The 23,760-nt window shown below is 39.9% G+C and overlaps 1 protein-coding gene across 1 annotated transcript in view; it reads right to left on the reverse strand.

Annotated features, from left to right (window-relative positions):
• CPNE4 (copine 4) overlaps positions 1–23,760 on the reverse strand; it is a 472,893-nt gene that overhangs the window by 96,414 nt on the left and 352,719 nt on the right. The window contains exons 5-7 of the mRNA XM_087870204.1: positions 22,866–22,940; positions 12,993–13,076; positions 9,759–9,848 (exon numbers count right to left, since the gene is read on the reverse strand). Coding sequence (XP_087726330.1) covers positions 9,759–9,848; positions 12,993–13,076; positions 22,866–22,940 — 249 coding nt within the window. The remainder of the gene's footprint in view (positions 1–9,758; positions 9,849–12,992; positions 13,077–22,865; positions 22,941–23,760) is intronic.

Genomic DNA, 23,760 nt, shown 5'->3' on the forward strand with positions numbered 1-23,760 from the left:
TCATGAACATGGCTATTCTAAATCAATCATGCATGGCTACAGAAAAGAGAGGGCATAAAAGATGAGTAAGATGAATCATGGATGAAAATGTCATTTGTTGGTTGCTTTGGACTTTGGCCCTCCTCTCATGCTGTTATAGGCTCTTGAGTCCTTTAACCTCTGCTTTGACTTTGGGGACACGCTTCTTTTTTGTCTGTTACTTCCTTCTGCCTGGTTGTCTTGCTTGTGCCCACTGCACCATGACCTCAGTGAAAAACTGGGCCTCTCTCTTGCATAGGCCTGGGGACAGGTTGATACAGAGATCACCCTAGATATCTCTCCAAGGCAAACGTTCTCAGAAAATACCTGATGAACTCTGCACAGAGAAAGTGTCCAAGTTACCTGTGTGGTTTGAGAATTAGAGAAGGAGATAGGAAATGGTCTTGATGTGCTTTTATGGTGTCTTTCTTCCTTTCTTCCTTCTTTCCTTCCTTCCTCCCTTCCTTTGTTCGTTCCTTCCTTTAAAGATTTTATTTGTTTATTTGAGAGAGAGAGAGACAAAGACAGACAGAGCACAAGCAGGGGGAAGGAGAAGAGGGAGAGGGAGAAGCTGACTCCTTGCTGAGCAGGGAGCCTGATGCAGGGCTCGATCTCTGGACCTTGGGATCATGACCTGAGCTGAAGGCAGACACCTTCACTGGGTGAAGACACTGAGCCACCCAGGTGCCCCTATATGGTGCTTTTCTAGACTTTTCTGTCATGGCATCTTCCCATAGTATGAGGTACAGTTAGAGGGTTAACAATGTGTTAATAATGCCTGCTGATAGTGCCTTTTCACCCTCTTCTCTGAGACCTCTGTCTAGTAGAATCTATTCTGAATACTGGCACTGTCTTCTAAAGAATATATACTGGATATTAATAATGTATTGATGAAATTAAAAGAAATGATTAATATCACATTTCACGGAATTTAAGAGGCACAGCTCTTCTTATAACCACACATTGGTAAGAAAACATTGCACTGTGACTTCATTAAGAACTTTTTTCCCCCTTAGTGGTGATTTATATAACTGGTAGTTTCTCAGACTTCATGAAATATGTTACATACAGACAAGTCTTGTTTCTGTTAAATGTTAGAATGATGGTAAATAAAACATTCTGCTTGGCTCAGAGTTGAGTGATATACTTTATCAAGATGATTTATTTTCTAAGAAATACAACAAAATAGAGACAGTACAACTCAATAAAAAGAGCATTACCATTGGCATTTGATTGCATGGGGGTGTTGAGACTCAGTTTCTTCATCTGTAAAATGAAGATGAAACTACCTCACTGTATGTTTGGAAGTAGATGAAACTAGGATTTGACAAGGACTGTAGTATGTCTTAGAAATCATGGATAAATTCATTAAACAGCTAATATTAAATACAAGCCTACATCTATTCAGGAAGTAGAGCAATGTCTTTTGTCTCTATGGTTACCAAAACAAACAAGAATCCTCTCTGAATGCCAGCACAGGTCTTTAAGTCTCAGTAGACATGGCTAAGAAAGCGCTAAGCCTCTGACACCTTCATAATCACTTCAAAAATTAATTTCAGTCAGAATGAATGGGAAAGCACTACAGAATTTTCCACTATGGTGAAGAATAAGACAAAGATGTCCTCTCTCTCTTCTACTATTCAACACTCTATTGAGAGTATTAGTCCATGCAAATAAAGAAGAGCAGTAACTAGAGCCATCAGGATGGTAAGTATGGGTAAAAACAATCTCTATTTTCAGATGATATAATTATACAGTTGGAAAATGCTGAAAAATTAACAGAAAATTACTATGAACAATAATAGATCTTAATAAAATTGCAGTTTAAGAAAAGAAACAAAATTCAGAGCATCCGGGTGGCTCAGTCAGCTAAGTGTCTGTCTTTGGCTCAGGTCATGATCCCAGGGTCCTTACCCCTCTCCCTCTGCCCTTCCTCCTGCTTGTGCTCTCTCTCTCTTTCTCTCTCTCTCTCTCTCACTTGCTTACTCACTCTTTCTTGAATAAATAAATAAAATCTTTTCAAAAAAAGAAAACAAAATTCAATAAACTTTATATTGACAAATGATAGTTAGAAGGCATAATGGAAGATTCCATTTTACAAGAGTTAAAGAAACAAATAAAAACTAGGCATAAATTGAAATATAAATGTTGGAAACCTGTAAGAGAAAAACCTTAATCACTGCTGCAGACATAAAAGGAGACTTGAATGAATGGGAAGACATGCCATATTCTAGGATAGGAAGATTCAATATTAAAAAGGTTTTCTTTGCAATATCAATAAAAATACCATCAAGTTGTTCTTTTTTTTTCCCCCCGGTACTAGTTGTTTGTAAAGCCAAATGGACAGAAAAAAAAACAAGCAAAATGTCCAGGGAAACCCTTAAAAAAGACAAGGAATACAGAAGTGGAAGGAGCTAGGTCTGCCAAGTATTGAAGGTACTGCAAAATGATTACCTGTAAGAGAAGACGGTAACAAGTGGTGTAGAGACAGGAAGGAAGCTACATTTTTCTGAATACACTTGTTCTGTAGTTTTGACTTTAGAATCATGTAAACATTTTACAGAGTTATAGAGCAAAATTAAATTTGTAAAAAAAAATCCTAGAAACTGAAAGGAAAATGAAACCAATGAACTGAGAATTCTGTGGGGTAGAGATTTAGCTATGGAGAGGAACTGTTTCAAGAGACTTTAACGTACAACTCCGCATCCACAGAGAGATAGATCCCATGGAGAAAAAGAATTCCAAAAGTTCAAAATTCATGAATTTTAAAATGTGTACCAGAAAGAAAGGAAACTATTACATACTATTAAGTTCATGTCAAAAGAACTCAAGAGTTAACTTGCAGTTTTCATTGACTAAACAGGCAACGATTCAAGATTTCAAAGGAATAATAACTGAGGTAGAAAGAAACTCTCAAATATATTTTAAAAACCTATAAATTCTTTTTTAAAAAGATTTTATTTATTTATTTGAGAGAGAGTGAGTGAGAGAGAGAGCATGAGCAGGGGGGAGAGGGAGAAGCAGACGCCCTGCTGAGCAGGGAGCCCAACGTGGGGCTCGATCCCAGTCTGGGATCATGACCTGAGCCAAAGACAGACGCTTAAATGACTGTGCCACCCAGGTTTCCCAAAATCCATAAATTCTTTTTTTTTTTTTTTTTAAGATTTTTTATTTATTTATTTGACAGAGATAGAGACAGCCAGTGAGAGAGGGAACACAAGCAGGGGGAGTGGGAGAGGAAGAAGCAGGCTCATAGAGGAGGAGCCTGACGTGGGGCTCGAACCCGGAACGCCGGGATCACGCCCTGAGCTAAATGCAGACGCTTTAACCGCTGTGCCACCCAGGCGCCCCCATAAATTCTTAATAATACTGGGGACTTCACTAGTCACCTATGGAGGGTACAAGAAAAGTAATTTGTTATTCTGAAAATTGGTTTAAAAAGGAGAGACGCGGGGCACATATTGCATGGTGCACTGGGTGTTATATGCAAATAATGAATCATGGAACATTGCATCAAAAACTGGGGATATACTGTATGGTGACTAATATAACATAATAAAAATTATTTAAAAAAAAGGAGAGATAAAGCATTTCTCCTGTCTTTCCCATATGAATCACACCTCAGGGAATCAAATAGTTATTAAAGGGAAAGTTTTTCTTTACAGAAGACATTAAACAATAGATAGAGAAGTAATGACAGAATTGGAAAGTTCCCATTTTGGAAACCCTAACAAACTAATGAATACAGGCAATGTTTTTCAATGACCGTTCATGCCCTAAGTAAGACACATCACTAATAAAGCATTCTTGCTAGAAAACAGATCCCAAATCTGATCAAGCCCAACTACTTACTTATAGGGAACACAGAATGTGAGAAATGCCACAGGATAAACCAATATGGTTTCTTCAAGAAGTAAATTGCAAGGAAAAAAAAAAGAAGAAGGAACTAACAGATTAAAAGAGACTTCAGAGTTATTTTGGTCTCATGCAATGCTTGGACCTTATTTAGACCCCAATTTGAAGAAAAAAAAAAAAAGCAAAAAGTATATATTTTTTAAATAAAGGGCCATCAGTCAAATATGAATAGTGGCAGAATATTTGATGATTTTAAGGAGGCTTAGTTAATATTCTTAGATATATAGTATAATTAGATATTATATAATGGTTTTATGGTTATGTTTATAGAATGATTCCTTACTCTTTAGAGATACATACTGAAGCATTTTGGGGTGAAATGATATCTGGGACAGGGCCACATCATGACCTTCATTGGCCCTCGGCATTTTTGCCTTCATGCGCCCCTCCCCACCGTAGTAGATTTTTGGGATCCTAAAAATGTCATTGCTTTCTGAGGTGAGAAAAAATTAAAATATTTTATTCAATCTCACAAGTTCATTTTTTCCTTTCTAATCTTAAAAGACATGAAAACATTTTCGTGGACTCCTGAAAGTCTGCTGGGCCCTGGCACTGTGCTTAATGGATGCTTTTGCCCTGGTCTGGGATTTGCTTCAAAACAATCCAGTGGGGAGAGGAAGGGAGAAATGGGTATTAGGGGTGTTTATGAAGGAAAATTGGCCATGAGACAGTAATTGCTGAAGTCATGTGCTGGGCATGGGGAGTTACCATATCATCTTTCTACTTTTATGCATGCTTGAACATTTCCATAATAAGTTAAAACATTAGTTTCTGAAAAAAAAGCTTCTTTGAATGCTTTTATTTTTTTACACAAAAGAGCAGTACAGAATAAATAAAAACAAAATAAAAAGCTGGTTATTTGAACTTGGTGTTCATGTGGGTCCTGGGTAAATGAGAATCGAAGATATCAAGCCTCATTTGAGACAAAGACCTAATTGTTAAAATTTTGCTAAGACTTAAAATCTAACCTGACAGAGGGTTTTCAAAATTAAAAATTTTTAAATTCATTTTCTAATTTTTTTGGTGGTAGGAAAGATGACACCCATATGGACGGAAATGCTGCCTGCCAATATGGTACCATTTTATTTTGGAGCAAGCTGGCTAGGGACAGCATTATGAGAATTTCACAATGGCCTTTGTGACAAAATAATGAATACAAGAAAGGGCAATACAGGAAGTCTATCCCACCTTTCAGAAAAATTGCATTTGGATATTGTGAGCAGGTGAGTGCAATATAGGCTTTGTGACCTAGTAAACTCCAGTATACCAAATACTGGCGTGGGCAATTCTCCACTGCACCCCAACCCCCGCCCCAGTAAGGTTAGACACCCCCTGCTGACCTCTCAGTACATCCCTCTCTCCTGTATCCATTCACTGCAAAAAGGTACTGGGTTTCTCCTCTGTGCCAAGCACTGTACCCAACATCTGTATAACACAGAGAACAAAACATGGTTCTCATCCTGAAGGAGCAAACTGGAAAGGGCAAGTAAGCTATCGGGGAGACAACGACGTAAGCAGAAATTTTCAAAACAAGTTGAGAGGTATTTTATTTTAAGATCTTCTTTATTTGTCAGAGAGAGAGAGAGTACGCATAAGCAGGGGGAGCAACAGGCAGAGGGAGAAGCTGGCTCCACACTGAGCAACGAGCCCAATGTGGGACTCGATCCCAGGACCCTGAGATCATGACCTGAGCTAAAGTCAGATGCTTAACCGACTGAGTCACCCAGGCATCCCACAAGTTGAGAGGTATTTTAATGGGGTAGGTGGAGAGGGCTAGAAGGCATCCCACAGTAGTTAAAGAGGAATGTTTTCTGGAAATAGAGGGAGATTTGAGAGACCCGAAGGGAAGTAGCATGTTTCAAGAAAAGCAGACTGAGGAAGGCATCCCAGTCAAAGAGAAAGTTGTGTGCAAAGCCGAGAAGGCTGGGACAGTGCAGATAGGTATGAATGCTGGGCAGAAAAGTCGTGGTACATCCCCAAAGGCAAGAGAAACAAAAGATAAAATGAACTTATGGGACTTCATCAAGATTAAAAGCTTCTGCACAGCCAAGGAAACAGTCAAAAAAAACTAAGAGGCAGCCCATGGAATGGGAGAATATATTTGCAAATGACACTACAGATAAAGGACTGGTATCCAAGATCTACAAAGAACTTCTCAAACTCAATACACGAGAAACAAATAAACAAATCAAAAAATGGGCAGAAGATATGAACAGACACTTTTCCAATGAAGACATACAAATGGCTAACAGACACATGAAAAAATGTTCAAAATCATTAGCCATCAGGGAAATTCAAATCAAAACCACACTGAGATACCACCTTATGCCAGTTAGAATGGCAAAAATAGACAAGGCAAGAGACAACAATTGCTGGAGAGGATGTGGAGAAAGGGGATCCCTCCTACATTGTTGGTGGGAATGCAAGTTGGTACAGCCACTCTGGAAAACCGTGTGGAGGTCCCTTAAAAAGTTAAAAATTGAGCTACCCTATGATCCAGCCATTGCACTACTGGGTGTTTACCCCAAAGATACAGACATAGTGAAGAGAAGGGCCATATGCACCCCAATGTTCATAGCAGCATTGTCCACAATAGCTAAATCGTGGAAGGAGCCGAGATGCCCTTCAACAGATGACTGGATTAAGAAGTTGTGGTCCATATATACAATGGAATATTACTCAGCTATCAGAAAGAACAAATTCTCAACATTTGCTGCAACATGGACGGCACTGGAGGAGATAATGCTAAGTGAAATAAGTCAAGCAGAGAAAGACAACTATCATATGATTTCTCTCATCTATGGAACATAAGAACTAGGATGATCAGTAGGGGAAGAAAGGGATAAAGAAAGGGGGGGGTAATCAGAAGGGGGAATGAAACATGAGAGACTATGGACTATGAGAAACAAACTGAGGGCCTCAGAGGGGAGGGGAGTGGGGGAATGGGATAGACCGGTGATGGGTAGTAAGGAGGGCACGTATTGCATGGTGCACTGGGTGTTGTACGCAACTAATGAATCATCGAGCCTTACATCGGAAACCGGGGATGTACTGTATGGTGACTAACATAATATAATAAAAAGTCATTAAAAAAAAAAAAGAAAAGAAAAAAAAAAGAAAAGTCGTGGTAAAGGGGAGACTGGGTGCTATAAAATGCTGTGGAGACACTAGGCCATGGGAAAGTGGTCATGAAGAAGCAAATGTCGGGCGCCTGGGTGGCACAGTTGGTTGAGTGTCCAACTCTTGGTTTCAGCTCAGGTCATGATCTCAGGGTCATGAGATCAAGCCCTGTGATGGGCTCCATGCTCAGCACAGAGTCTGCCTGAGATTCTCTCTTCCTCTCCCTCTGTCCCTCTCACTTGTTCTCTCTCTCTCTTTCTCTCTCAAATAAATAAATAAATCTTAAAAAAAAAAAAAAGAAGCAAATGTCTACACCAGGGTCCTTAAAGTGTGGGCTGAAACCAGCAGCAGCAGCATCACCCAGGAACTTGTTAGAATGCAAAATTCTCAGGCCCACCGTAGACCTCCTGTATCAGAAACTCTGAGGATGAGGTTCAGCAGTCTGTGTTTCAGCAAGTTTTCCACGTGATCCTGAAGCATGCTAAGTTTGAAACCATTGGTTCTCAATCAGGAGTAATTTTACCCTCCAGGAAACATTTAGCAATGTCTGAATAGACTTTTGGCTGTAAGACTGATGGGGGTGGAGTATTGCTAGCCATCTAGTAGCCAGAGATGCTGCTTAACATTGTAGAATGCATAGGACAAGCCCCCACGACAAAATCCAAATGTCAATGGTGCAGCTGTTGAGAAGCTCTGATCCTTCCTTCTTCCCTTCCTCCTTCTCCCTCTCCAACCCCATGTATTTTTCCTTCTCTTTCTTTCTCTTCTATCTACCACCCATCATCTGTCTCCTTTATTTCCACTTGTTCCTCTACAGATGGCAGAACCCTCACAAGGCCATAAAGGGCTCGTTTTCTGCATTTTTATTTACACCATTACAGACAACCCTCTCCTTTTATTCAATTAATAGCTCCCTATGACTAAGTTGATCTATGGTTAATGGACATATTTGATTTCTGCCCCACATAGGGCCAATTACCTTGCTGGGAATGGGACGGGGGCTGTTCAGAATACAGGCAGCAATCACCACCCTAGGCCTGAAGCTGCAGCTCTTGGCATTTGGCGTATGAGCTGACACATGAAGTCCCAAACAGCCAGGAGTCCTGATTTTGACATGAAAGACAGTCTGATGGCAAGTGAGGCTTGCAATGTCCTAGCTCTTACAGGAGACAAGATAATTGGGACAACTCTGAGTTGCTCCTCGAGAGCATGGAGGTAAGCGTGTCTGCTGAGAGTTCAAGCACAGAGTCCACATAGAACAGTATGAAGCAAAGATACACAAGGTCACGTTAAAAAAGCTGGGACTAACCAATCAGACAGGATTCTAATCAGAGAACACTGACAAATAAAAAGAATTCTATCAGAAGAAGCTTTGTGGAGCAAAAAGGGTGAAGACAATGTAAAGTTACAAAGACAAACATTGGCAACGTCCATCTAACAGTTTCCAGGGGATTAGGTGACCTGAAAGATCAACATGAATGGTTAGTCTGCCTCATGGACCTATCTTCCCATAGTGGAGGTAGAGGCCCCAGGCTTTCGGAGTCTGAAGCCATTCATCATCCTTGTTATCCAGCACCCCTGGCTCTGCTCTCAGACTGTTACAGCAGCCTTCTGACAGCTGTCTTTCCTATGGCTGGCCCACATAGAGAAAGTGCCCCGATTAAGCTGATGTGAATGCTGAGGTTGCCTGATGGGCATGTTTCTCACCGAATGTGAATTAATCAGCCTTTCAGTTTATAGGCTCCAGTCTCTACTGAATTTACTTAGTCATCCTGAATTGGTAGAATCAACTCTACGGCACGGACAACATGGAGCTCTTGGACTTTCAAAGCAGAAGGAAGGTTAGAACTTGGACCATAAAAAATGCTTCCTGGAGTCTGCTCCTAACATTCCTTTGGTCACCCTCACAATGTGTCTTTTCTTCCAACGTATATATTCACATGATACCCAAAAAGCATTTGTGGTAGATTGAAAAAAATGGCCACCATACTTTGCAGCTCCTCTCACCAAGAGGCAGTCTATTTCCTCACCCCTTGAATATGGGATGGCCATGTGACTTGCTCTGGCTGATAGAATGTGGAGGAAGTGACCTCATATGCGTTCTGTGACTAGACCTTAAGAGACTTTGTTTGCAGCTTCTGTTCTTGCTCTTTGGGAACTCTAAGGTCACTGTGTGTGTAAGTCTCCAAGCTAGCCTTCTGGATGATGAGAGATAAATGGCTCAAATACCCAGTCATTCCAGATGATAGCCAGTCAAGCCCTGAGAATCAGAGTCACCCTGCAAATGCATGAGAGTCCAAGCAAGATCAAGAGAAGAACCTCTTAGATCAACCCAACTTACTAAATAAATGGTTATTTTTTAAAACTACTAAATTTTGGATTGTCTGTTATGCAACAGCAGATAATTGATACAACAGTGTTTGTATTTTTAATACCCCCCAATTGTACCATGAACTTATTGCCATAGTTTGTCTCTGAGAAGCCACGGGTTTTCCTCTTGACATAACACAATTGGGATTTATCTTGGACTATCTCATGAGCTTCATTGGCTCCTGCAGAAGAAATAGCCCCTGCATCTTCCATCAAGATGCTAAGAGATTTGGGTAAGTGGTACAGAGAATGTTGGGTTTGCCAACATTCATGTGAGGAGAAAGAGGAGAGTTAAATACATAAACAATTGCATTTCTCGGACATAGATTTCTGACCTTCAGCCGGCGGTCTGGATCTCCACTGCATAGAGAATTGACTGATACTTTGAATGATTTCCAGGCTGGGCTTAAGTTATTCATCACAACCTGAGGAAAGAAAGAGAGGAAGAGGAGTCGTGGGTTGGGGAGGAAATGCTTGACATTTCTACATTTCAACATAAAAACTGTTTGAGAAGCGTTGTGGTGCTTACGAAAAGGACAATTGCCTGGAATAGGCGTCTTAATGAAAACTTGGAGTAGAAAATCTTTTAAGGGTGCCCATTAAGTGGGTCATTATGGGCAGAACTCCTGCAGTCACTGGCTTGGCTGTTGTCTCATAAATAATGACAGTAATACAGTCCAGCATGTGGATACTGGGGATGACCCCTTTTATATCAAATGGAGCTAGGATTGAGGAGGCAGGCCTGCCTGTGTCCTCTGATAAAGGATCTCCAGTTCTGTAGGACTGTCATTCCTATGGGAGTGTAAGTAAAGACTACTGGTTGGTGTAGAGAGTGTTAGCAGGTCATTTCTACTGCTAAAATATTGGATGGTTTTTGGTAACTCATGACCTCGAGTCAGAGCAGACTGCAAGTCAGAGGAGAAGATTCTAAAAGAACAATCCCAGGAGCGTACTTAATACCAGCTATCCTAAGAAGACATAATAGGGCAGATCTTCGGCTCTTCAGTGTCACAAACTAAGTCGATAACAGTGAAATCCTTTTGGAAGCAGCTTACTAATTAATCCTTCCCAAGAGTCCATACAAGTCAAGTCTTAGTCTGCCATCACTATGATTCAAGTAAGTCAATTGGGCTTAGAATGTATGAGTATCTGCTCTGTGCCTAGGATTGTAGTGTGTACTTTAGGATAGGGGTTTCCAAAGTGTGGTCCTTAGAATAGCAGAACCAGGATTGCCTAGGAACTTGTTAAAAGTGCAGATTTTTAGGTTGCACTCAGACTTACTGACAGAAACTCTGGAGGTGGGCCCCCTATATGATTCTGATGCATGAAATTCGAGAACTACTGCTCTAGGGTACATACAAATGAAGTCAAATAGAATTCTGTCATATCGATTTTTCTTCCCATGAAATTTTTGGTTAGCAGAAGCCTCAGCATTATAAAAAAATTAATTCTCTATCTAAATAACATAATTATTTTATAAGTGATTCTCTCTTCTACTGGATTCCTTAATATAACTATGAATTATTGATTGTATCATGGACTCATTATTAAATTTCTTTTAATGCATTAAAGTAAAAAATAATGTTCCTGTGGGGCTTTGTCTTGTGCCCTGATACCCTGGGGTTGATCAAAGTGATAGTGAAAAGAAAAGTTAGATAAAAGTGTTTGGTTAATTTAAAGTTGTCACCTTTATATAAAAACACTAGGAAGTGATGATATTTCACTGCAACAGTTTTGAAAAACTCAATAGCAGATCAAAGTTTCAACTAGAAATTTCCTACGAAATATAATAAAAAATCATTAAAAAAAAAAAAAGAAATTTCCTACGAAATTAGAATCTGTGTGTGTGTGTGTGTGTGTGTGTGTGTGTGTGTACTTCCCCCACGAGAACAGTATTGCCTAGTATTTATTTTGTATCTATTGAATAAGAAAGAGGAAAAAAAACCAACAGTGTTACATTGCTGACTCATTGGAAAACTTTACAATCACATTTCCTGTGAGTCTCCAGAAGCTCTTCAGCAATGAGGTATGGAAGGAGTTCTAGAGATTCTTGGGAAGAGGAGAATTCACCAATACCAATAATGAGAAAAGGACTGCTGTCAGGAGCAAAGGAGAGGGGGATCTTGTGAGAGAAGTCTCATAATACAGCCCCCATCTCCTTTCTGTCTGCACATTAAAGCCCTCACTCACTGACTAGAGCAAAAGCATGAATGGCACCATTTCTAATTCTCACCGAAGTTTATTCACTTCTCCTGGAAGAAGTCTGTCCCACCAGAGGAATCTGTATGTGTGAAAAAGACTCTATTTGGTGGTGGCAATCAGGTGCCACTCAGGGAAACTACTGCACCTCAAATTAATCCCCAGGGATTACATTCCAGAGACTCACACTGTACTATAACATGGAGTAGACATACTATCTATACTCAACTCCATTCATTTATACATTCTTTTATTAAGCACATTTTATTAAATGCCAACTATGTACCAGATGATATCCATAGACTTTGCCCATTCAAGACTATTTAATTCTTGTCTACCTTAAGTATGACACAAAAAGTTCCCCTAATGCTACTTGCAACTCTATTACTTCAGGAAAATGGAAATGGATTTCTAATGTGAGGTAGTGGGAATGTGGCATCCCCACTATCATCCTGTGAAAGTTATGAGGGTTTCTTCTTCCTTTACTCCACCACTGGTCTCCACCACACACACACACACACACACACACACACACACACACACACACACACACCAGTCTTCTCTCAGCTCTGTCATTCATTACAATCACCCCATGTCCTCCTTATCAATGCACTTCTCATCCCCACAGACTCTCTCTTGGACTAGCTTGAAAATAAAATATAAAGTGGAGATTGGGATTGGTTGTTGAATGGCTGTGTGGTACTGGGTAGTGGTGGGGGTAATAAGGAATAAGTCTGGAGCCCCAGGGAGAAAGAGGAGGGGGCTCGAGAAGAAGATGCTGCTAGGACCCAGCGGCAGCTGAGACAGGGCAGCTGTTCACATGACAGGCCTGACGTCAGCCCAATGTATGAACTTATACTGGCGAGGCAGATTGGCTTCCCAAATTACAGTAAAGCTCAGGCCAAACAAACTCGGTTCAAACCTCTGCTCTACCCCTTGCTAACTATGAGAACTTGGAAAGTCATTTGACTCCCCAAAGGTTCAGTTAATCAAGTATAAAATGGGGGTAATAATAATCATGTCATGGGATTGTTGTGAGAAGTAAATAAAATAATGCATATAAATCACTTACCACAATGCTTGGTACCTAATCACTCTCATTAAATGTTACCTAATATTCATATTTTTATTATTAATAAATGGCTGACTGTATTGAAGGTCACAATGGAAAATCTGGGTGAGAGAGTCTTCTAATATCTAAACTGAGAATTTAAAAAGCTACGAAAGGCAGAGAGTCCTCTTAAAGATAGTGAAGACTCCAGGTCTGAGTGTATAGCTACAGACATCAAGAAATGTAAGGGCCTTCTCGAAATAGGTCAATTTATTATCTCAGGAGATGAGATGGCACAGCTGAAGATGACTCTTCTCACCTCAGTTCGGTGTACGAGCTGCTGGGTTGCATCATCGTTCATACGAAAAATTTCCAGAAATGGGTCAGATTTACTGAAGAAATCCTAAAATAGATAAACAAAAATCAGTTATTTCCCACCTACACATATTTGATCTTGCCTTGAATCAAATGCCACTGGGTTTGACCCCTTCCTACTTTGTTCTTCATCTCTGTGATCCACCATTGGCTAGAACGAGCTGCATCTGAACTCCAAGTCCTTTGAGAAGTACATTCTTAGGTACGATCCAAAGGATTCTTCCAAGATCAATTCCAATGATCTTGCTTGAAAAGCAATGTATCTGTTATCTTAAACATATTAATTATAGTTATCGTTAAAGCCTCTGTCTTTGCAGATGACTGCAATATCTGATCACCTATGGATCTGTTTCTTGGTTCTGCCTCTTGGTATACCAGACACTGTGTAAGATTATAAAGGCTTCAGATGAGTCTTTAGCTACTGGTAAGCAGTTAGAATGGGGACAGTTACCTGAATCCAATTAGGATTGAGCTATTTAGAGATTGGTTTCTTCAAAAATCTTTATAGGCACAATATATTTTTGATTCATTTATTCTTTGAATATTGTCTTTAAAGGACTCTAACTGAAAGGTTTTGTGTTTATAAGGGCTATTGTTCCTTGACACACCCTCAATGCTAATTTTTGTGAGACTCTCTTGAAGGCTCTGTTTATCTCCGTAATCTCTTGGTTCCGGCATTTGTTCAGTTCCTCTTTATTTGCTATTTGCTAATTAGTGATTGTCTTGGGAGGAAAAGACACTGAGACTGTTTTTCTGAAGCATCTGTGAATCTTGAACCCTAGCTCTCTCAGTATCCCTGAACTTTGGTTTTGCTTCTTTAGGCCCATGAGACGACAAACACCTCTGCTCAGTTTCTTTATTTCTTAGAACTATTTTCTGCTAGGTTTCTTAGCCTCTCTACCCATGTTGTTTTATGAATCAGCCTTCACGGATTGCCTTGAGTGGAAAATCTGGTTAGAATGTCTGAATCACTTCAGTGGATTTCTCTCCTCTCCATTTTTGTCCCCTAAAAACTTGACTGCCTTAGGATTCCCTAACAGATGTCTCTTGTACCTTATCCAGGGTTTCTAGCCACTTTCAGTGGGAGAATAATGTAAAACAAGCAGGTACTTCATTACTAGAAGCAGACATATATCCATATCCTTCCTTTACTTATTTTTTACTCCAAGGGATTATAAGCTTTCAAAATGGAGGAATTATGTCTGATTTTCTTTTATATCTCTACCATTTCCTTACCTTCCATGATGTTTAGGCTTTAGCATACATAGTGTTTCCTGAATGTATGAATGAATACATATACAAATGAATGAATGGCATGAATATCTGGTATAGAATAGGAGGCTAACTGAGCAGCAGCCTTAGTTACCACACTCTTATTATGTATTTCATCAATTGATTTTTTTCCCCCAGAATTCTAGCCTGCAGCAAAGCAAAATGAAGCCCATTTCCATCCTAGTCTTCAGCTCAACAAAATATTCTCAGGAAAGCTACTGATCAGAGTCTTGTACTTGATGTTAATATACAAGAAAGGATAAAACTTGGTCTCAACCCACCAAAGTACGATCTGGTTTGGTGGTAAGACAAGTACACAAATAAATATAACCCAAGGCTAAGAATGAATGAATGAATGAATGTACAACAGACAAGAGAGGGAGTTGATGGATTTGCACTGGAAGATATGGTTGTGAGGAGGATATTTCTGGGGAGGAAACAGACTGCATGAAGGTGTGAAAGAGTAAACACACTAAGCAGGGTGTGTGAAAGAGGGGCACGCTAGGCAGGTTAATTCCACTGCAGCCTAAGGATGTGTAGGGTAGGTAAGACAACCCTGGCAAAGTCAGCTCCATGATGTAAAGGGCCTTAAATACTTATTCAAAGGCTTTGCACCTGCCTTGGGAAGCAGTTGGCAACCAATGATGGATTTTGAGCAGGAAAATAATATGACTGGCTCTATATAGTGAAGAATATCAGCCTGGGGTGCCTGACTGGCTCAGTCAGCAGAGCATGTGACTCTTGATCTTAGAGTTGTAAGTTTGAGCCCCACCTTTGGTGTAAAGATTACTTAAAAATATTATTAAAAAAAAAAAAAAGAATATCAGCCTAGAAACTTCATAGGGCACCTTAGAAAGGAAAAGGATGGGAGGTGGATTTATCTATCCTCCCTTTCGTGGTCCTCCCACCCTAGCCCAGAACTAAACACCATATGCCATAACACCCGAAGTCCAGAATACCCTTCCGCTCTATTTTTGAAGGTACCAAATTACCACAGCTTTCATCTTGTCAAGAATCCACAGCGGCTGCTTTTATCAATAAGTCTGTCCTGCAAACCCTGTCTGTCCACCAAAATGGCCCTTTTCTCTCCAAGACACACTGCTAGCTTAATCCTACCTCTACACATTTACTCAAGACATTCACACCCCAGGCCCCTTATTTTTGCTTCAACACTCATCTTAAAAAATTGGAACCTCCCTCTTACCTACCTTTGTTAATGGCTGTGAACCATGCTAACTTGTTCCTAGATGCCCGTGGACTTCTCTCTAGGAGCTTCAGGCTTTGTTTCCTTAAATAGAGTGTTATTCCCTCAGGGAACATGTTGGTGAATTGCACTTAAAATTGCTGACCACACTGGAGGAACTCTATCAATTATTTTTCTTTTTCCTTTCATTGATAATTTTAAACTTTTGTTATTATTTTTACTTAAAAATAGAAAATATATAGGGGCGCCTGGGTGGCACAGCGGTTAAGCGGCTGCCTTTGGCTCAGGGCGTGATCCCGGCGTTCTGGGATCGAGCCCCACATCAGGCTCCTCCGCTATGAGCCTGCTTCTTCCTCTCCCACTCCCCCTGCTTGTGTTCCCTCTCTCGTTGGCTGTCTCTATCTCTGTCGAATAAATAAATAAAATCTTAAAAAAAAAAAAATAGAAAATATAGGAAAAAAGGAAGGAAAAAAACCAGCCTACACTCTTACCCATAATTTCACAACTATCAGTAACATTCTGGTAAATATTTTTCTAGAATCTAGACATAATTTTCTTTTCTTTCTTTTAAAAATAATATTTGTAATCGTACTTTACATACACTTTAATACTTTTTTTTTTCTCCTGGTAGTATATTGCAATGCTTTTTCTATTTTATTTTATATTCTTTTGAAATACTCTTTAGAGTTAGCACAGAGATGTTGTTAGGAGGATACACTACAAATCAAGGAAGGAAAGATCAGATACGATCTCTGCCCTCAAGTAACTGAAAATCTAATATGGGCACGCTGCCTTTAGAACTGCTTTCAAATCCTGATTCCACTGTCTGCAATCTGCATGATCTGGGGCAAGATATTTAATTTCCTCAAGCCTCAGTTTCCCGGTTAGTAATTAGAGAGAATGTCACCTTTTGCCTCCTGGCACTGTGAAAGAATTAAAGGAGGTGATCCATGCAGTATGTGGAGTCTAGCACCTGGCAGTGATAAGCACTCAAAAAGTGTTGCTGCCACGATTATTATCAATATAAGAGACAATGTATGAGGACACTTTGTAAAGCACTACCCAACTATCTGGGATGATTACTACTTAGAAGGTGTCTGATTATTGGAAATAAAACAATTCATAAGCAGCTGAAAAATATCTTAAATGTGCACTCAAAACTTTGTAGCTTAAAAACAACAACTCTGGTCTAATTGTATGGTTTTGTGATACAATCTGGAATTTTTGGCTGTTTTCGCTTGATTGTCAGCATTACGATGTTCCTTGGGACAGCTCAGTGCAAGCAAGGTTAATTATATAGGCATTTTACTGAAGTTTTGCTGTGGTGAAATTTTTAATAACTTGGAGGCCCTATCACTCTGCCCTTTTAGTCCAATATGAAAGAAATCTAGTCATGCAAGAGGGCAACAAGCAATCAGCTGAGGTTTGGAATAGAAAAGGAAGCAGTGCATTTCTATGACCGTGATCTTGAAAATGGAATATTAGAGTAAGAAAAGATTATCTGAAAGATTTGGGGTCATACCCAAACTCTATAGCTTCCTACCCTTGTGACTTCGGGCAAACTGTTTATCTAACCTTACTATGCTTCATCTGTAAAATGCAATTGATAATTTCCACCTTTGGGAATGTGGTTTTGAGTTTGGGGGATACTGCAGGTTAGACACCTGACACCTTGCACTGTAGATGCTCATTAATTATAACTTGCTATCATCAACTCAGGCTAGATTAGTTTTTAGGCAGGCATACTTGAACATAGTAAAATCACAGCCCAGCAGGTAGAGATTTAATGTTGCTTTGGAACAGGGGTTGGCAAACAGTGGGCCTAAATCCTGCCCATTGCTTGTTTTTGTGAATAAAGTTTTATTGGAACACGGCCACACTCGTTCATTTACGTATTGCTTATGGTTGTTTTCACACTCCAAAGGCAGAACTGAGTAGCCAGGATGGAGACTATATGGCCTGCAAAGTCTAAAATATTTATCAGCTGGTCCTTCATAGAAAAAATTTGGGGCACCTGGGTGGCTCAGTTGGTTAAGCGTCTGCTTTTGGTTCAGTTCATGATCCCAATCCTAGGATCGAATCCCAAGTTGGGCTCCCTGCTCCACAGGGAGTCTGCTTCTCCCTCTGCCGCTGCCCCCACCCATTCTCTCAATCTCTCTCTCGCTCTCTCTCTCAAATAAACAAACAAACAAATTAAATAAATAAATAAATAAATAAATAAATAAAGTCTTTAAGAAAATTGCTGACCTCTGCTGTAGAGACACATTTGTTTGTATACACAGTACCCCATCAATCTAACATTGTGGGAACACTAAAAATGTACTTTATAGGGGCGCCTGGGTGGCGCAGTCCTTAGCGTCTGCCTTCGGCTCAGGGCGTGATCCCGGTGTTCTGGGATCGAGCCCCACATCAGGCTTCTCCGCTGGGAGCCTGCTTCTTCTCTCCCACTCCCCCTGCTTGTGTTCCCTCTCTCACTGGCTGTCTCTCTCTGTTAAATAAATAAAATCTTTTTAAAAAAATGGACTTTATAATGATACTACTACAGATGTGGTGACCACCAGTGTGAGAATCAGTTCCAGCATACCAACATGAATACTTTCTCAGGAAAGAGAGGAGAAAGAATACTCTTTGTTAGCTTGAATGTTCTAAAGTGATTACATTCATATCTCTACTTACTTATTAGATTAATTGCCAACTAGCTGCTAATGTAATAAATGTGCTTTAGAAATTAGAAAGTCCACCTCTCCATTAAGTGAATTGCATTAACATTAGATAAATAAGTTATTTCTTACAAACCTAATTTATTTTATTTGTGCCTGTCATTGAAGACTACCTCTCAGATTTTAAGAACTCTGGATTTCCATCTTAGGTAGATGGCTGCTGGTCTGCTGATAACATTGGAAAGACAAGTTAAAAATGATTATTTCTTTTTTTTAAATGTTTTTTCATTATATTATGTTAGTCACCATACAGTACATCCCTGGTTTTTGATGTAAAGTTCGATGATTCATTAGTTGCGTATAACACCCAGTGATAAAAATGATTATTTCTATCAAAAGAAAAGGGGTATTTCTCTCTCATTGTGGTTTGCAAAGTACTTAGTGCTCCCCGGTACACCCTACAACAGCAGTTCTCAAACTCTTTGATCTTAAAACTCCTTTACAGTCTTAAAAATTACTGAGGAACCCAAGGATCTTTTGTTTATGTAGATTTTATTTATCAATATTTACTCTATTATAAACTAAAAATGAAATTTAAAAAATATTCATTTGTTATATCATTTTAAAAATATAAAAACAGACCCAGTACATCATAACAAAAACAGCATTTTAATGGAAGACAACTGTATTTTCCAAATTTAAAAAATAGCCAGAAAAATGGCATTCCTTTACATTTTTGCAAATCAGTTTAATAACTTAATAACTTAATAGAAGGCAGCAGGATTCTCATATCTATTTCTGCATTTACTCTGTTGTGATATTAGGCATCATGCCACTTCCAGAAAACCATTGTACACATGTGAGAGAATAAGAGTGAAGAAAGAAAATAATATCTTAGCATTATTATGAAAACAGTTTTGACTTCATGTAGTCCCCAAGGGTCTTGGGACCTTGGACAACACTTGGAGGACTGCGGCCTATGGCATACCTTCACCTCCTTCCTCCCTGGCTTCCTATTTCCCTGAAATAAGTCCTCCACATCTGGAGACCAACTCCACATGTATTCATTAACCCTTTGCCCTGAAGAAAAATTTAGATTTTAGTTAAGCAACCCAATTAAGTCCCATTCTGTCACTGATTATTTGCGCGTGTGTGTCGGAGGGGTGGGGGCTTGGGTAAGTCATTTAATATATCTGAACCTCAGTGTTCTCATCTGTAAAAGAAGGCAGTTGCATTAGACCAGAGGCTTTCTACCTGACGTATTTGGATATCTAAAGGTTACCAGGATGATAACAGGGGGACTGGGGATCCTGATGTCCTATAACCATTGTCTGAATTGGATATAACATTTTCCCCACATATTCATACTGTAAGTTTTCAAATGTATATAGAAGTTAGTCTCATGAAACGAATTAACAAAATTTAGAAAATTAAGGTCTTTATCTGTTGCTTTTAGTCATGATATATTTTCTCAATTAAGCTAACATGCAGGTAGCTACAATATCATCAAATGCTAAAAGCTAAAAAGAGGTTCTCCTTAATAAACTTGGAATTATTTTTCCAGCAGTGACAAGAAATAATTGTACTATCTTATTCTGATTCTATCACACACACACAAAAAAAACCTGTGGCAAACTGCATTTTCCAAAGATGGCCACCACCATGTCCACTGTGCACGTGCTTTTCTATAATATGACTTTGCCACTCCCCCTTCGAGGTGTGGAGTCTAACTCCCCTCCCCTTGACTCTGGGCTGGCCTTATGACTTACATGTAACTAACACAATGCAGCAGAATTGATGCTCCATGACTTCCAAGGCTAGCTCAGAAGAGGCCACAGAGCTTCTCTGTTCTTTTGGGATGCTTTCTCTGGGAAAAGCCAGCCACTGTGTGGGAAGTGTGACTAACCCAAGACCACTATGAAGGCACTCTGGTTGACCAACCAAGCTGAGATCAGCCTGTCAGCCATCCCACGTGCGAGGCACGTGAGCAAAGCTAGACTGAACTCTCTAGGCAAGCTCCTCCCCCAGCTGAGTATCACTGAGTGACTTCTGTCAACACCATGAGAAGCAGAAGAATTGTCCCATTGAAACTTGCCTCAATTTCTGGCCCTCAAAACCATGGCATGTAATAGAACAGTTAAGTCACTAGGTGTTGAGATGGTTTCCTATGCAGCAATAGATAACCAGTATTATCTATTAACCAGTAGTATCAGCAGTAGTAGTATCTGAGTAAGTCATCGGAACTTACTGAGCCTTGGTTTCCTGAAGAGGTTTTTGAGGAGATCTTGCTCCTTAATGCTACTTTTCCCTTTTTCCACCTGAGACCATTCACCTTTCAGTCCAAAGAGGAACAATGGCCTCTGCTTTATGCTGAACAGGACCTGCTTCTCTCTGGATTACTAAGCAGACTGGGCAAGATACCCACATTATGAATGACCTGGAGTCTACAGCTTTGGGGCAGTGAGGCTCAGCAGTGACCAGGGCGTTGGATAATCAACCCAGACAAAGGTGGGAATGGCCACCTAGAACCATATTAAGTGCTGCATGAGGCTTTTTCAGCTTTGAGAGCAAGTGCACATTGGAATGAAGGGAAACTGTTCAAACACATTAGAGCTAATGGGCCCTCTAACAAACCCCCAAGTCCTCTTGCACTGTAACAGAAGTCAGTTAGAGGGCAGATTAGAGGTGCTTAAGAGACTATTAAGTAGAAAGAAGCCATTATAAGCCATTAGCTGAGTGGCTTAAAACTGCTACACACTGACCCAATGGCTTATAATGGCACCAGGAAAGATACTACAAAGAAGTTTGGTGAATTATTCCCAAACTTGGGGAAATGATGAGGGAGAAAGAACATAACAGCCATCAGGAAGTGAGGATTTAAAGCTTATATCCAACTGACATCAGTGCACACCACAGTTCCCAGCACCTAGCTCACGCTAATGACAAAAGGTAGCGGTTCGTGAAAGTTTCACACAATCTACTCAGGACACTAAAAAAAAAAAAAAAAAAAAAAAAAAAAAAAAATCCAAGTATAATTTATTCATAAGGATAAAGTCTTTCCTGATGTCCCCAGGCAGAATGAATTAACCTTCTCCAGACAGCGGTTATACCTCACTTATCACAATGCATCATGGCTATAACATTATTCATATCATTTGTAGTTTAAATTTATGTTTCACTTAGGTGTGAATTACAGGTTGTAGCTGTGAGAATGGTTTAAAGCATGTCTTTATCCCACCACCTGATACATAACAAGCATGCCACAAAGGTTTGGTGAATGAATGATGAATGAAGAATGAATGAACAAATAAAAGAATGAATTAATGAACGCATAAGTGGTCTGAGTACTGTTCATAGGTGAAAGTGAATGAGCTGTGCCAGGCTATCAACGGCTGCCTGAGACTTTAGGGAACTGCCTGATACATCACTTTACCTTTTTCAGCCTAATGCCTGTCAGCAATTGTTTGAAAACATGGTACCACCTCCCCAAATCCCCTGTTCTCTAGGTGTGCTCTAGGAAAATAGAGTCCTTTGTAAATACATTTATTAAGTGCTGTGTTTTTGACTTAAGGATATGGTTGGAGGGAAATCGTAAATATATGGTGAGGTTGGAAAGGACACCCCCCCCTTTTTAAGGGGTGGAGACTGAGGAACTTTTTCTGTGTATGTAGGACTAACATGGCCTGTGATTGGGTGGAAGTTGTCAGTTATAATACAGATGGGAGTCAGACTCCCCTGGAACTGACATGGAAATGAATCTTCGGTTTTAACCACTTACTAGCAGGATATGGTAGCTAAGAAAACTGCTTTACAGACCTCCCCCTTGGTCCCCAGGTGCTGTGCCCTGAAATGCATCCCTGCAGTTACACTGAGGCCAGGCTTCCAGTGGGCCACTCCCAGCTTGTATAGGGGGATGTGTAGGGGATATTAAGGTAGGTATGGGGGACATGAAACTCTCCTGCTGGCCAATATTGGCCCTAGGACTCCCTGATGGCCTTGCTTAAGCTTCCTTAGACTGAATGGCATTCCAGGACACTGCCACCCACCCCTTTCTCCCTCTCTCCATTACTCATGGTCAGACTTGCATTGTGGTCTGGTGGATTTCCTCCCTATGTTCCTAATGAAACCCTTGCATATTTAATCCCGTCTTGGTGTCTGTTTCTGGGATTATCTGGACTAACACATGGAGTGACCTTAGACAAATTACTTCATCTCTGAATATGTTTCCTCATCTGCGAAACAAAGTTAGTAATGCCTGCTAATGGGAGTTGTAAGAATCATTAAATGTGATATGCACAAAAAGCTCTTAACCCTGTGCTTGGAAAATATAGGTGCTTCATAAATGTCACTTCTCCTCCCTTTCATGTCATCTGTTTTCTTATGAAATGTCCCTAGTAATAGGGTTAAACCATATTTACCTGTGCACATTGACCTGGGCATTCGGGAACCAATGAAGTCTTGGCGTAACAAAATTGTCCTCTTTTAATTATAGTCCCTCCCCCTTCTCATCAACTGTGTCTCAATTTGGGGAAAGTCTTACTTTGCAGACCTCTCTGAAATCTTTGATCTGTTTAATAATGTGGGTTGAAAGGGAAAAAAACAGCTGCGGGGGGAAATCTGATTAAACTTTGTGTGCTAGCTTTATTACTTTCTTCAGTAAGGTTAATGCCGAACTCTTTACCTTGTCATCCAATTTTCGTGCATTGAATGCAAGTTCAACGTAGTCATCGTTGCCAGATAATTCTTCCGCAATCACCTAAGGGAAAAAATTTTCACATATTTTCAAGTGTTTTCCAGAAGCTTTTGAAGCCATTGTTCTGATCCAAGGGCCCAAGATTAAGAGAAGTATTTAAATATTTAAAATGAAGAAGGAGATTAAATTTTTCTGGGATGTGTGGAGGAGCAAAATCTGCAAGATGTTTTAGAGTAAAGGCGGCAAGATGAGGAATGAGGTATTGTTCTCCTGGGTAAGAACAAAGGCCAAACGCAATTCTCATACCTGGGCTCACCATCCCAAAGCTTCTCTGGGTTTGTGCACATTGGGAGAGAACCTATGGACCCATGGCTTTTTAGAGCACCAAGGGGGTCTTCAAAGATTCTTTGAACCATTTGTATGGCTTGAACGTGGAAGTTAAAAAAAAAAAAAAAGCTTGATATGAATGCATCATTTAAAATATTCAAGCAACAAACTCAGGTAAGTGCTTGTGAGAGTGGTCATAACTTACACCACAGGGAATTGTTTTGAATTTTTCCCTTAAAAATGACTTTAACATTTTTTAAAAAAATGAATCGGTCACTTTCAAGTTAAAAAGGAATGTTCAAAGGACCTCAGGAGGTTTGCCGCCTGGCAATTTACCCCCTAGCAATTCAGATTTTCCTGGTACAGTTTTCTACCTTTTTTTTTCTCTTTTGTCCACACAATGATGAGACCACTTTCTCTACCTTTCTCAAGGGCTCTAAAACAAGATGCCAAAGTTTCAAATAATGGAGTTTTACTTGAAATTTTAAGGTATTATTTAGAAATACTTCCAGTATTGCCAAATTGAACATTATATGATTGCAGAAATGTTCTGTAA

This window comes from Ursus americanus, chromosome 20 (genome assembly GCF_024610735.1).
Source record: "Ursus americanus isolate L20-20 chromosome 20, mUrsAme1.1.p, whole genome shotgun sequence".
Taxonomy (NCBI): domain Eukaryota; kingdom Metazoa; phylum Chordata; class Mammalia; order Carnivora; family Ursidae; genus Ursus; species Ursus americanus.